This window comes from Macaca nemestrina, chromosome 9, assembly GCF_043159975.1.
Source record: "Macaca nemestrina isolate mMacNem1 chromosome 9, mMacNem.hap1, whole genome shotgun sequence".
In the NCBI taxonomy this organism is placed as follows: domain Eukaryota; kingdom Metazoa; phylum Chordata; class Mammalia; order Primates; family Cercopithecidae; genus Macaca; species Macaca nemestrina.
Window position 1 is genome coordinate 19,773,995 of NC_092133.1, and position 15,732 is coordinate 19,789,726.

At 35.6% G+C, this 15,732-nt stretch overlaps 1 protein-coding gene across 4 annotated transcripts in view; it reads right to left on the minus strand.

Moving 5' to 3' along the window:
• Window positions 1-2,118: 2,118 nt before the first annotated feature.
• LOC105466970 (NHL repeat containing 2) overlaps window positions 2,119-15,732 on the minus strand; it is a 53,732-nt gene continuing 40,118 nt past the window's right edge. For all 4 annotated transcript variants that reach the window (XM_011716230.3, XM_011716223.3, XM_011716251.3 and 1 more), the window contains 6 exons: window positions 12,957-13,056; window positions 9,260-9,491; window positions 8,567-8,689; window positions 7,433-7,642; window positions 6,142-6,361; window positions 2,119-3,274 (listed from right to left, as the gene is read on the minus strand). In XM_011716230.3, the coding sequence (XP_011714532.1) occupies window positions 3,018-3,274; window positions 6,142-6,361; window positions 7,433-7,642; window positions 8,567-8,689; window positions 9,260-9,491; window positions 12,957-13,056 (1,142 nt within the window). In that variant the 3' untranslated portion in view covers window positions 2,119-3,017. The remainder of the gene's footprint in view (window positions 3,275-6,141; window positions 6,362-7,432; window positions 7,643-8,566; window positions 8,690-9,259; window positions 9,492-12,956; window positions 13,057-15,732) is intronic.

Genomic DNA, 15,732 nt, shown 5'->3' on the forward strand with positions numbered 1-15,732 from the left:
ATAAAAGAATCACAAATAATTCTTAATCTTTGTGTATGTACACACACACCTATATAAATATACACATACTAAATTTTTTTTTTTCTGGCTGTGTTAGGATTTATAGCTTTCTGAAGGTTTGATAACACTATAAATATTATTAGAACAGTTAAGAAAAAAATTATTTTTCATAGTCATTGAATTTTGCTAGAGTTACACTTATGCGTGATTGAACTACAAAGTTTTCCCTTGTTAAATATTTGCTTAAGACAGAATGTTCAAGATAAGCTAAACTCTTTACAGGAATCATATCGAGAAATTCTACCATTTGTGAAATAATAAAGAGAAGAGGAAAAAAACAGTGACAAACTAGCAGAATAATTTAGGGCAAAGATTCAGGTATTATATAAAATGTATGTAATGCCACATTACTGGCATTTCAATTGAGGTGACTTACACTAAAATCTTGTTCTTTTTAAACTATCACTGGACATAATAATTTATGCAACAAGAAGAGCAAAAGATAAAAAATATGCAGAAGTCCTTACAGGATATGGATCGAGTTTCAAAAATAAACTTTCTAGTGCTTCTTCTTATGTGAGAGGTTTATCCTCGTCATAAACTCTAGGAACCTATTTATATTGCTTAAGTGTGATTTATTCAAAATCATATTAATCTATATAAATAATACTTTTAATGTCAAAAACAATGCAGACTGGCAGTGGGTAAGAATAAGAATGTTCAATAAAACTGTATTTTGAAAGTCAAGAAAAGTATAAGCTAAGGCTAACCTAAAACTGTCTAGACAAATGAAGGGGAATAGATTCTAAAAAATGCCTTTGCATTTTCACTGTACATGAACATGTGTAACAAACATTGTGTTTGTATATTATATTGAAAAATAAATTGTCAGATATTTCTAAATTAGCAAATTAAAATTGTATATACTTCTTAAGTGTGAAATGGCTTATGTCCTTAAACAGAAAATGATTGGGCCAAAATATTCTCATCCTGTCCATCTAGAAATGAGAAATATAGTAAGTCAAATGAGATTAAAAAATAACTAAGGCCGGCTGGCAGGGCACGGTGACTCACGCCTGTAATCCCAGCACTCTGGGAGATAGAGGCGGGCGGATCACCTGAGGCCAGGAATTTGGGACCAGCCTGACAAACATGGTGAAACCCTGTCTCTACTAAAAATACAAAAAAATTAGCTGGACATGGTGGCGTGTGCCTGTAATCCAAGCTACTCGGGAGGCTGAGGCAGGAGAATCTCTTGAACCCGGGATGCAGAGGTTGCAGCGAGCCTAGATCGCGCCACTGCACTCCCAGCCTGGGCCACAGAGCCAGGCTACGTCTCAAAAATAAAGTAAAATAAAATAAAATAACTAGGGACTATTCTCCATAAAAGAGAGTATGTTACACACCCTTTTATTACAGAACATTTCATTTTTTTGATTGCTTGTGGAGAGAAAAGGTTCATGAGGTAATTACATATAATTTTAAACAGGATTCCTTTTAATTTTATATCTATATTTCTCTGTAAAAGTAGTTTCAGCAGATGACTGATTAAATCAATGTCATGATTTATATACATCCTTACTTCAGAGATTCAGCTAACCTTTGAATAAAACAAACTAGTACTACATTTCAAAAAAAAAATTCAAAATAGATAATGATGCTTAAAAAAGATTACACTTCAAATTTAGCACTGTTTTTACAGGGAAGGGAAGCATATTATGCCATAATGTCTATAAATATTTATTGAATAAATAAACATGGTTTACCTGATGTGTTTAAAATCTTGTAAGCTGATTAAATCACAAACATGTTGAAAAGGTCTTAAGAAAAACAAGATGAGGCTTTTAAGTAGTTATAAACTATAACAATAGAAAAAAACCTTTTCAGTATCTTTTTTAAGGGTTAAAAACCAAAAATTTAAAAAGAGTATCATTAAATCACTGTTTCGGCCTTCATATTTTGAAGAGCAATATATTAGGATATACTGTATCTATTAACAGCATTAAAGCACCTCACACTGAAAATTTCGCTTTGAAGGCTTAAAAGTGATTTTTTAAAACATCACAATAAATGACCATAATTTAAATTCTGACTAGGGGAACAAAAAACCTCAAAACCTAAACCCAACAAATCTGCATTTAATGCTTACAAGTGAAATGTACATTTCCAAAACAAGATACATAACCATCAAATTTAGCTGTCAAAATAAATTATTTATCACAGACAATAAGTAATGTGTCCTGAAGTCCCTTTTTCCTTGAAAATCATAATACTTCTGGGATTATCTGGTAATACAGTCACTCAAAAACAGCTAAAGGAGTCGGTGCTTAGAGATTCTATGTCCAACTTTATCTGTACAGTTTTAAGGCATTCATAATGGTATGTTAAACAACGAATAATTTATAATAAAAATAGATAAAAACTCTCTTTTAAAAATATCTCAACTGAGAAAACCACAGAAGAGAATAAAGATCGTATTTACCACTGATGGACTCCTTAAGCTTCTATAGCGATGAAAAGACTTTTTTTTGGCTTACAACAGACTTTATGCCTTGAATACTTGGTGTTCTTATACAAATGTGGACCGGAGCTTAAGTTCTGCCTAAAGTTACTGTGAAATTTACACATTCAAGTGTGCTGATTGTTATTAATAAAGGTAGAAAAAGTTAGTTAAAATATCTGGTATTATTATTATCAGTATTCATTGCAAATTATCTTATAGTATTCTCTACTGTAGTGTGAACTTCAGTCTTATGCCAAATAGCAACACAGATTACAGCATCATAGTTCCCATGATGATCAATGACTCAGCTAGTATTAGCCAGAGCAAAGGAGTTTGTTTATAATAAAAAAAGTAAGTAAGAAGCATAGCTTTATTTTAATATCAGTTATTAGAACTGAGCAATGGGCACCTTGTTATCCAGAGGCAGAACTGAAGTTTTCTTTCCTTAAATTACAGAAACAGTCAGGATGGGGGACAGCAGGTGGTGGCAATGGGTTGCTAGCTAGCTGGCTGGCTAAAATACATACCTGAGCTCTACTGGAGCTATGCAACCTTGCTGTGTATCCGTTATTTGTAAAGGCTGACTGAACAAAATTGCCTTCATCATGCAAGCACTGCTGTCTGCACTACAGTAATAAAGAAACACGCTGACAGATACAATGGCTTCAAGTGATAAGCAATCATCAGGAATTTGTAGTGAAATTGTTGGTTGACTGGAAATGTTCTCTATATCTCCAGATGGCATCTGTCCTTGAAGCAGCCATTCATTGCCTAAAAATTAAAAAGGAAATTATTAAGACTGTATAAGACAAGTAGAAAACTGAGACTATCTTATGAAGACTAGATAAACTCAATCAACAAATATTTATTAAAAATCTCTAACTGCCAGGCACTGTGGTCTGTGGGAAGGACATAAATATAAATAATATACACTGACCACTCATTAGAAGTTCCCAGTCTGATGATCATTATATCTAATTATTATAGTTCTTCCTTTGTTTGGATACGATAAATTACATATTTATTCCTGTTAAAATCAAGCTGAATGTAGAAAATATGGCTATAAAGCCTTAATCTCTAAAGTTAAAAACAAATCCTATTAAATTTTAGAAATAAACATACGACACATGATAAAATGGATCATTTTTACCAAATAGATAAAAGTCTTCGGGGATATAAAAACTACAAAATAAAATTTTATCTAGGGAATACAAATGTATGTGCAACTCTATAGTGACTTTCTGCTTAATAATGAATTATTAAATATCTAAAAATAATTTAAAAGTACACACACTTATTTATTTAGAAACAGGTACCACTGCATATCTATTCTCTGTGGGCTTAAGTAATGTGAAAACCAAGGGATTTTGTATATCTCATTTTAACACGTAAAACTCTTCCTAGAAATAAACAGATTATCTGTAACAAAAATAGAATAAACCACTAACAAATTTTAAGCCCTCAAGAATTAAAATCATCTTTAAATGTCTTTATTCATCTCGACCTTCTCTTAGAAGGAATACACGTGTCACAGTGGGGAAGCACAGACACATACAGACATTCAGCCTCAGAGGGTGGCAGCGTCAAGAGTCAGCATTTGGCAAATATATGAAATGCTTTCCCACCATGTAAATGGAGAACACTGAACATTTTCTAATCACTTATCAATTACTTGGGGCATCTGTACAAAAACTGGACCATCTACTGAGTGTGATGAAATGCTGTCTACTTTTTAGCTTTTCTGTCTCTTTCTTTTGTTCTCAGGATGAGTCAGCCAACTCAGGGTACCTGCCTTTATCAGTCCTCTTGATGTCTCTTTTAATTTATTGCTTTAGTTTACTGAAAAATCAAATTCGGCCAGGCGCGGTGGCTCAAGCCTGTAATCCCAGCACTTTGGGAGGCCGAGACGGGTGGATCATGAGGTCAGGAGATCGAGACCATCCTGGCTAATATGGTGAAACCCCGTCTCTACTAAAAAATACAAAAAACTAGCCGGGCGAGGTGGCGGGTGCCTGTAGTCCCAGCTACTCGGGAGGCTGAGGCAGGAGAATGGCGTAAACCCGGGAGTCAGAGCTTGCAGTGAGCTGAGATCCGGCCTAGGCGACAGAGCGAGACTCTGTCTCAAAAAAAAAAAAAAAAAAACTTGCATATATTCTAACTTCTTTAAGATTATACAGACCAAAATTTGGCTAAAAATAAGTGTTTCTGAAAAACAAGCCAGAAGAGAAAATGTCCTTTAAATATAAGTGTACAAATGTACTCTATAATATTCAAAAACTTTAAATTATTAGGATTATTGCCTGAAAATTATCTGCTCCTATATAACAAAAATGGGGCCAATATCTTAGACAAATAATAAAGTCTCTATAGACTACTTTACTTGAATATTATCTGTATTTTATATCCCAATGACTCAATATTAATTAGTGTGTCTGACAATGCAGACAAATGTTAATTTGTCAATATCCTATTTTAAAAATTAATATACTGTTCCCACAGTGACACCATTTAATATACTACTCTTACAGTGACTGCTCTTACAGTTACACTGAGAAAAATTAAATTAATGATCTCCAACTGATGTAATACTTCCAGACTTAAACTGGCAGTCTAGGACTTGCTCCGAACCCACAGATAGCTATGGAGTGGCCAGGGTTTGAGTATTCTTCTGTCTCAAAGCAAGCTCCAAAGGTCCTACTACTACATGGTTAGCCTTCTCCCTTGTGGGGAGTGACAAGTAGTGGTTTCCCTACAGACTCAATCACCCTAGAATCAGCCTCCCAAACACTAACCAGCAGTTCCTCCCAGCTAGTCTACCAAGATATCATTATCCTCTTGGTTTAGACACTAAGTTGATATTATAATTGCGGGCCAGTAGCTGCTGCCCTGAGAAAGTCGAAGGTAAGAAGGCATGAATTACCCAGGATTTGGGTAATATACAAAAGTGTGTGAGAGGGTATGAAGGACGAGGAGTTGGGAAGGAAATGGAAAATTGAGTGAGAAAGTGTGAAAGAGCGTGGGAGACCAGGACAGAGGAACATCATTAGAGACAAGTTGTAATTTAGAAGTTCTGAACCACTAAAATTTCACTTTAAAATTTTTGTCCACCAGGTTACAGATGTTGGAAAGCACTACTGCAAGGCAAGCAGTATACTGATTCCTTACCATAGACAAATGAAGTAAGGAGTTAGCTCACACTGTGATTCACAAATAGAAGAAAAGGAGGAATGCGTAACAGTGACTGAAAGGAAGAGTTACAAAAAAAGATGTTAAATAAGGAGGCTCCACTTTATTTTTCTATTTCAGACTTTTTAAGATTCTTTTTGGAACAAGAATAGAATGAAGAATAGGATCAGAATAAGTGATGAGGTATAGGAAAGCCCATATTCCAAGCAATCATGCTAACAACTGACTCGTAACTTTTGGTGAGTTACACTATTCTTTAATAAAAGGGAGGAAAGACTCTTGAAGACTAAAGCAAATGGCCAATGTGGGGTTGGATCTGGATTCGTTTGTTCACATCATCTCCTTCAAATCTTGCCCATACAGAGTAAAAATATCTCCTAACAAATAAAAAATAACTAGATTAAACATCAAGAATGTACGATGTATTAGTATTTGCAAGCTTACACTTATACCTTCAGCTCTTAGAAACCAGCAACTGGGTACTCCTTCCGTTAGCTTTGATCCTGATGGGAGGTCCAATCTGAGTTGGAACTGAAGAGTCTGGCCAGCACACACAGTCACAGGGGAAAGCCTAATGCTTGGAGCAGATTTAGGTAGTTTGGGTAATGTCTTCTGTTTTTCTACCAGGAATGGGCCATCTACTACAGCATTTTCAGATCTGAAGATGGGGAGCTAGGAAGTAAGAAAAATCTATTAAAACATAAGAACTTTATATTAATTATAGAATGAGAAAGCATATTTTTAGACTTTAGTAGAATAATGAAGTTCTATGTCAATGAAACTAATTGCTATTCTAGTTTGAATTAGAATGTGTTAGTTAGAGGCGCTCAAGATTTTTGTAGACACAGAAGTAGTTTATCTTAGCAACAACAACAAAACCCAACACTTATGAATGAGACAGAATAAAAGTAACTGTCCACTATATATAGATGGCAGGAGATTAGCAAAAGTTTATAAATTTAAACACAGTAGATACACATTTTCTTATAATTTTCATTGTCAACTATAAGATGTTACTCATCTTATATCAGAGATCTATGTGAAGAGAAATGACACTTACATTGCAACAGTAATCTGTGTTTTTTATTTTAAAAATATACCATGTAAATTACCAGACTTTCAGAAAAAAACTGTTGCATTTTTTTCAGGTACATGTCATACAACAAGAATTAGTTTATAACAGATATTTCTCCTTGAAAATTCTATAAGAAACCATGTCCATATCTTTAAAAATTGGCTATAACTCATTTAAATAAGTTTTTTCCACATTCTTATTTTCAATGTCTTGAGAAATGTGGCTTCTAAAGCTTTTGTTAGATGATTATTTGGTAATGGATTCATCACAGGGAAACAAAGGCTACACGCTGATCTAAAGATCACTGAAAAAAACAAAAAGCTAAATAACCCAACCCACAGAGCAGGTGTATGTACTGTATGTCAGTATGTCTGTACACTTAAAAACAGATCTGAGTCCTCTCCTTTTTTTTTTTCTTGAAGGTTCATTAGATTCTCTCCAATTTCCAGTATTTTTTTCAAACTCTCAGCACAGATGGAACTTTTATTTTAAGAATAGAAGGATATCCTTAAAGCAGTCCTGCTGGTCTCTTTGTCAAAGAACACAACAGAAGTATCCACTTACTACTCTCCGGAGACAGCCTAACCGAAAATGCCTGTCAGTGCTGTGAGGATCTTAGTATCATTCTTAAAACCATATCCTTTAACTTATATTTTAAAATTACTTACCACAGATACCATTTTTGTTTCTAAATCCATTATTTTAATTTGATGATTATTGGTGTCTGCCACATACAATAATTGTCCATTCTCTCCAATACACAAGCCTCCTGGTTCATTAAAAGTTGACTCGGTAAAACTGGAACTGGTAACATTATTTGTGTCTCCAGTTCCTGCTAATGTTGTACAGTTTTTTGTTTTTGGATCCACAACTTTAATCTAAAAAACAAAGAACAAAAAAGATCAATCTCATTTTTGCAGTATTGCAGAATATAGTATCAAGCAAGCTAATTTCTGACTGCCATTAATATTCTCAATAAATCTCACAAAAGGAATAGTTATTTCCATATTTTCTTGAAAAGCCAAACATTCAAATTACAGTCTAAGGGGAGATATTCTATTCTAAGAACTAAAAACTACGTAAAATCCCTAGCTCCATCTTGTCTTCTGGAAGCAATCTTTGATGAAATCATTTCTGGAATTAAAAAAAAATTTTTTTAATTGAATTGTGTTTCTTCACAATGGGACACACTTTCACAACTGAACTGACTTTGTCTTCCTGAGCATCCAGCATTGCCTGAGGATTTGCTACCTTTGTTAAACTTAATGATTGCCAGTTATGTCTCAATTACATTAAATTTATGGTCTCACATCATGAAGTACTGTATGAATATTTATTATCCAGTGATTTTTTGTAAAAAGTAAAAGTGCAATAAAACTTAAAACAATTTAATAGACAAAAATGGAAATGCTGCTGAAAACAAAATTATTTACTAACAGGCATTGTAACTATGCAACAGCTCAAAAACGTTCATTTGTTAGTTGACATATTAATTTCCCTGCTACTTGCCTTCTCTTGATATACTGAATATGTTACTAAGCAGCTTTGATGGGTTACAATTCACAACTATTGGCTATTGCCATTGGAACTGGTTCAGTGCTTTCCCTAGTTCAGAATACCATCACAACCTCTTGGCAAAGAAAGGACCAAGAAAAGAGCAGAACAGGCTGGGTTATAGTTGTCAAATACTGTTACTCCTTTCTATATTTTAGAGTGGCAGTTGTAGGAGGCTCACAGATCTTTCAGCATTTTAAACGCCACACACAAAAAGCAAGATATTATATAATTCTGTCACGACTCACCTTGTGATTGTAGGAGTCTGCCACATAAAGTAAATTCCTTTTTTTGTCCCATGTTACTCCAAGGGGGTGCTGAAGCTTTGCATTGATTCCTACTCCATCAACATCACCAAAAGCAAATAAATTCTTCAATTTTTTTTAAAAAGAAAAGAAACAGCAGTTATTATAACTTGTACAGTGTTTTGCTAGGATATGAAGTGAAAATTCAAATAGCTATAAATGGTATTTAAGTTAAAAGGGAAAATGCTGATTTTCATATAAATAGGGTTGGATACTTCATTCAGATTAGAAAAAAATGACAGTATTTTCAACCCGTATTAATCTGTGGTGCTTAGTAGTTTTACTCACAATACTACATCTGATTAGGAATAGGTCAAATCCACTAGTCTGGTGCTGTTTCCACCCCACTGCCCAACATCTAATTTACATTTTTTTTCTTTTCTCCAATAATCAATGCTTCATCCTTTCTTTCTCCCGGAAACCTTAACATTTATACATAATAGAGTCAGTTCACTTTTCTTAGATGGAGTGTTCCTCATGTTGCTTTATAGTCACATTTCCTTTGGTTTGACTTTCATTTTGATTCGCAGATAGGCCAAGGATGATCTCTTTTAAATCTTATTAATTTTCTATAATTCACAAAATTGACAGCTTGCTCAGTGTCTGACTGCACTGTGCAAGAGTGACCGTCCTTACCATGGGGTCTCTTTCTCCTCCTACGAGGTGCTTCACTGCTCCATCTTTCAGAGAAATGGTTCTCACTGTACTGCTCTCACTATCTGCTACAAACAAGCAGCTCCAGGGATCTTCAGAGGCCAAGGAAAGGCCTGAAGGTTGGGCAAAACCTGCCTTGTGAGGATAGGCGTTGTTTCGATTCTCTTCATTTCCACTTCCAGCAAACCTAAGGCAGGTTCCTTTTGTTAACTCACTGAAAAAGACAAGTTCATAGGTGGAGTTAACATGTGGTATATTGTGTGCAATTTAGTTCTTAAATAAATGAATGTAAATAATCAAATCAATAGTGATAAGCCTCATAAAAAATAAACTAGTGATCTTGGCCTACTTAAATTGTTCAAGTCAGCTTTCACTGTCATTTTTCCAACCATTAACTTATTTACTCACTGTGTAGGGAACTTCTTACTTTACTTTGACATACACAAAACTGAAATCACTTTCAAATGTTAAACAAGTAATCCCTGATAGAGTTAGAATTATAAGATAAAAATAATGATCAGATTATTGATGAGATAGGTTGGTTTTACTACCTTAAATTCTTAACTTCTTAGTTTCATGCAATATGAGGTTCTTGAAAGGGAACTAAAAAGACTATCTAGCTCTTGATAGTTAAAAGCTTCAATTTGCATTAAAAACATTTTGTGATCTTGTATATAAATAGAGACTAGCAAAAGGAATTAAAGAATAGTTTTTGAAAGATAGCCAGGTCAGACATTACTATTATATGAAAAATGATATAATTGTACATAATTATCTTACAATTGCATGGGATAATTACTTACAATTATATCAATTGTACAAATCAATTTCTTATATACATTAGGGAAATTTCTATTTAAAGTACTATTGCAATGATTCCTTTTGTAATGCAGAGAAAGTTTTAGACCCTGGCTTTTAAGTTTATGCCAGAGAGATTGTAAGGAAGACATGGTAGTGTGTTGTGTTGAGGGAAGAGAAGCAGTTGACTCAGGACACAAAATGAGAGCCTGTGTAAATCATTTCTGAATATGCAAAAGCCTGAATTCACCATCACTTACTGGCTGATATGTTCCCGTAATAAGTTAGGTAAGGAGCAGGGGACAGAGGCAAAGGGATTTAGCATGCACAAAATATGGCCACTTATTCAAGAAATGTATAAACATAGCAAGTACCATGTATGTAATAACTAATATGCTAAACAAATTAATTGAAAGGAGTCTACAAGGAGTCTTAATACTTTAAAAAAGAGTTTTCTTAATTAAATAAAAAAAAGAGTAGGGAGAAACAATAACTCTTAAAATGCTAAGGGTCATTACTACTTGAAGATCGGTAGTAAAGATAATACATCCTTAAAACTAAAATACAGGTCAGTGTAGTCCTAGTGCCAATTTCCTATTATGAAGGAGAATGACAACTCTACTTATGAGGAAATTTAGGCAGCTCTGGACCATCTCTCTCTAAAACAGCCATCACCCAGAAGAGCATATTCTGGCAACTTCTGTTACTTCTGTTTGCTGTTTACAATTATGCCTCATGTAAAATCTTATTGGTAATCTCACTGTTCAGGCTACTATCATCTCCTGCCTCAATAACCGAAATAGGCTCCTCAGTGGTATCTCTTATCTCTGCCTCTAGTCTTGTTCCACTCTGAGTGCTGCTAGTGTTCTTTCAAAAACACAAATCTAATCGTGTCACTTCCCAGCTTAAACCTTTCTAGAAAGGCTTGTAGAATATCCAAATCCCTTAAAAGTACTCACAAGGCATGGTGTGATCTGGCTTCTACTGACATCACTAGTGCCAATTCTTGCCTGGAAAACTTCCCACTCTCCCTAACTCCTACTACTCTATCAGGTCTCTGTTTAGTTGCCTCTTCCAAGAAGCCCTCCTTGACAACCAAATCTTACTGATGTTGTGTCTTCCGCTTACTTATATAAGGAACAATTTCAATTTTTTTTTTTTTTAAACAGAGTCTCGCTCTGTCGCCCTGGCTGGAGTGCAGTGGCACAATCTCCGCTCACTGCAACCTTCCGCCTCCTGCGTTCAAGCGATTCTCCTGCCACAGCCTCCTGAGTACTGGGATTACAGGCGCGCACCACCACGCCCAGCTAACTTTTTGTATTTTTAGTAGAGACGGGGTTTCACCATGTTGGTCAATCTGGTCTCGAACAACTGACCTTGTGATCTGCCTGCCTCGGCCTCCCAAAGTGCTGGGATTGCAGGCGTGACCCACCGCGCCTGGCCGAACAATTTCAATTTGCAGTGATTCCTTTTGCACACACTAATTTTTAATTGTTTGCTGATCTGATTCTTCCTCTGTAAGTTCGCTGATGACAGCAACCACATCTTTTCATTTTATCCTTAACATAGTGAGCATATTATTTCATCCCTATTGCCTAGCATATAGTATGTTTCATAAATATTTACTAAACGATTAAATGTCGTAACACATTATATAAATGTGTCCAAAGCAACATGCACAAACATAACACACTATTTGGAATATCTGCTATTTTGAATGATCTATATAAATCATGCTTTCTATTAATGGTAACTTGAGATGATCATCTTCCATGGCTATTTGACAGCCTTTCTGGTTAATGGCTTTTACTCATTTATTCTCAAACCCTTACTGAGCTCCTCTTAGGTACCAAATACTGTGCTAGGTACAAGGGACACAAAAATGAATGGGAGAGGATTCTTTCCTTTAAGAGACAGTTTAGTAGGAGGAAATGGCTAAAAATAGGAACAGTCAAAAGAGAGAAGAGAAAGAGGAAGGGGCAGCGGGTTGGGGCAGGAAAACTTAGTGCAGTGATGTAACTACATACCAGGTACGGTGAGGTCACAGAGAAGAGTATGGCCCGTTCTGCCTGGGGTAGTGGGGGAAGAGGAAAGGCTCTATGGAAAAAATATGAGAAACTTGGCAGACACGACCCTTGCATCCTTATATCCTTGTGACAGCAAAGCCACCTATGTTTACTGTACATGTTAGGCACCACGCCAAGCTCTCCACATGTATTATTAATCCTCAAAGCAAGCCTATGAGGTAATATCAAGAAGGAAACTGAAGCTTCGGAAGTTCAAGTGGCTCTCCTAAACTCACACAGATAATAAATGGCAGAGCCAGGATTCAATCTCAGGCCTGACTACAAAAACTGAGTTATTAAGCACTCTGCTATGTGGTATTCAACTATTTGAATGAATGATTAGAAATAGTCCAACTATGTCTTAAAAGATAAGGGCCCACTGAATATTCTTAGTTCTCTTCCTAGACATTAAGGCGAATGATTCTTTGCAGGTTCCCTGAAGTGAAGTGTGGCCCTAAGACTTACTCTGGCTGATAAAATGAGAGTAGAAGTGATGTGTGTCAGAGTAGAAATTTTAAGAGTCAGTGAGTAACTTACCACCTCTTTCTCTCTCCCTGTGCCAGGATGACTGGCAAAGCTCCCCACAGCTCCAGGCTGTTTCGTCAGCCTGGGCAACAGAGTAGTGGTCCCAGTGAACCCATGCGAGTGAGCAAGAAACACACCTTGCTTTAAGCCACTGAGAATCTGCATTGTGTGCTATGGCAGTATAACCTAGCACATCCTGACTGGTACAGTGAGGATGGTGATTTTGAAAAAAGAAACTCTATGAACACCAAAATAGTACAGTCTACTCAAAGAGAGAGGCTGTCACTTACTTTTTCTTTGGCAGTTTGCCAGAGTCCAGTAGGAGTGCCCATATCTGATGAGTCCCTGCCATGGCTATCCACAAAATGTCACCTCTTTGGACCTCTGAACCTTTATAAGAATAAATCATTATAATTATATACATATCTGGTTAATACAAACACTCCAATGGTTTTAAAATGTTAAATTTATGGAGGATAACAACATGTTTATGAATCATCTGATAAATAAAAATATTTCCAATGTTTCAAGTTATCTTTGAAAATTTTGTTTTCTGGTGAAAGGTTTACTTTTTTAGACTTGTAATTTTACCCACAACAATTTCACAGGAATCCAAAGTATTCTCACTAGGAACACGTCCTCTGCATCTCTGCATCTGAACTCTGCCTCAGCAGTTTGTTAATTTTACAGTGAGCATTAACAACATTTTTAAACATTTGATTTCTTATTTTACATGACACAAACTATTAGAAGTGACACTGGCACACATATATTCTGGGGACTGTCTCTGCTTAATCACCTTAAAACTACATCAAAAGCTTTCCACAATTAATTTTTAGTATACCACAGTGTTTCAGCTATTCTAAAGCCACAACCTGGGACTACTAAAATGAACAGGAAACATAAGCTAATAAAATATTCCGTTATTTTAGATATACTGACATTCAAATAAAAGGCTCAAAGCATGTGATGCACTCAGAGTAATGCTTAGAGGCAACAACACTCAAATGTTAGCCATGATCATTTAGTGAATCTGGACCTTAATTTTACAGTATTTGTACTAGGAAAATATAAATACTTTTACAAACTGAACAGCCCTTCAATAGACACCATAGAGGGTAAAAAGTATAATACAACCTCTTCCGCTTAAGAAGTTTGTTAATTTTACAGTATTAACAATGAATGTATTACCAACAGATGATATTTGGTACCTAAGAAAGCATTCAGTTTAAAATTGCTTATTTCTGTTAAACCTACCATAAATCTAAGATAATAAATTTTTTAGTATTAAACAATGAAAATGAATGAGTTTTATGTTCATGCATAGTCATTGGTATTATCAACTATGGAAATGACCAAGTAAAACAAAAACTTTTAGGAGGTAATAGGAATAAAAACATGGAAAGCCCACGAAAATGAACAATCTTACTCATTCTAACTTAATTTGGAATGTTTTCCACTCACAATATTTCAAAGCCTTTACTGGTTCAAATATTGCTTTTTTCTTTTTTTTTGAGACAGAGTCTCACTCTGTCCCCCCAGGCTGGAGTGCAGTGGCATGATCTTGGCTCACTGCAAGCTCCGCCTCCTGGGTTTATGCCATTTTCCTGCCTCAGCCTCCAGAGTAGCTGGGACTACAGGCGTCCGACACCACGCCTGGCTAATTTTTTGTATTTTTAGTAGAGATGGAGTTTCACCATGTTAGTCAGATGGTCTCAGTCTCCTGACCTCGTGATCTGCCCTCCTCGGCCCCACAAAGTGCTGGGATTACAGGCGTGAGCCAACGTGCCTGGCTGGTTCAAATACTTTTAAAATGCTACATGAAAAAATGTAAATGATTATGTTTTCAAGTCCTCTACCCAGTTCTCTCATTTCTCTGAATGAAATGTAATTACTCTTGTGGCAATGTGACAGACCACTAAAAGAAGAGGGCTCCTGAAAGCATTCCTTCACCAATTCCTTAGCTTTGGAACCAGGTGGGTCTGGATTTGAATTGTAGTAGCTACATCACTTTCTAATGTGTGTGCCTCAATTTCCTCATCTGTAAATTGAGCACACCATCACTCTCTACATAAGATTCCTGGAAGGAATAAAACAGTGTAAGCAAAGCACCTAACATGATGCCTGGCACCATGTTAGGTGCTAAACAATTTGCTGTCTTTCAACTTCTATGCCTCCTCCTTTCCCAACCTAGAAAGCTTACATCCAGATATGAACATTCAGATCTCTGCTCAAGCTTCTTCCCTACTCCCTCGCCCCCACCCCACACACACCCATCATTCTTAGCTCCTTACCTTGCCTATTTTTCACTGTAGCGTTTATCACTATCTTACACGTTACATATTTATTAATTTACTGCCTTTCTCTTCTACTGAGCATAAGGTCTAAGAGACTAGCAGCTTTGTTTTATTCACAGTTTTATTAGCAACCCATAGAATAGTGCTTGGCACATGCCAAATACTCAGTAGGTATTTATTTGTTGAATGAGTAAACTTTCCCCTAGAAACAACAAAAACGAAAAAAAGCCTTAAAACTATCCTAATGATGGCTGGTATTTCCTAATAGTACTACTGATTCATCTCTAATCCCAGAAGTCTGCTATACATGTAAACCTGTGCTATTATCCTCTCAAACAATGATGCTGAATGGGAGTGGCGGCCCACCCTAAAAAATGCTGTGGATATTTGATGGGTAATATATTATATGATAATACAGTCATGCCAGATCATTTACATGATGACTACACTATTTTATTATAAATTACCCTTATTTCTTCTCTATTTTTTATATATATATAAAAAATACATAGCACAGGTGGATTATATTACCTATGAATTTCACTTTAGGTATGGTAAAGGAGGCTTTTCTTAAAATGTATCATAGGAAGGGGATTTGGGATCTGATAGGGCTGAGAACTCCAAAGCCACCCATAACAATAAAGCCTTTCAATATCTCTAACAAGCTTCCATTCATGATAAAAACTCTTAGCAAACTAGGATCAGAAAGCAATTTATTTAATCTTATAAAGAACATTTTTAAGAGAGTCACAGCAAACATCCTACTTAA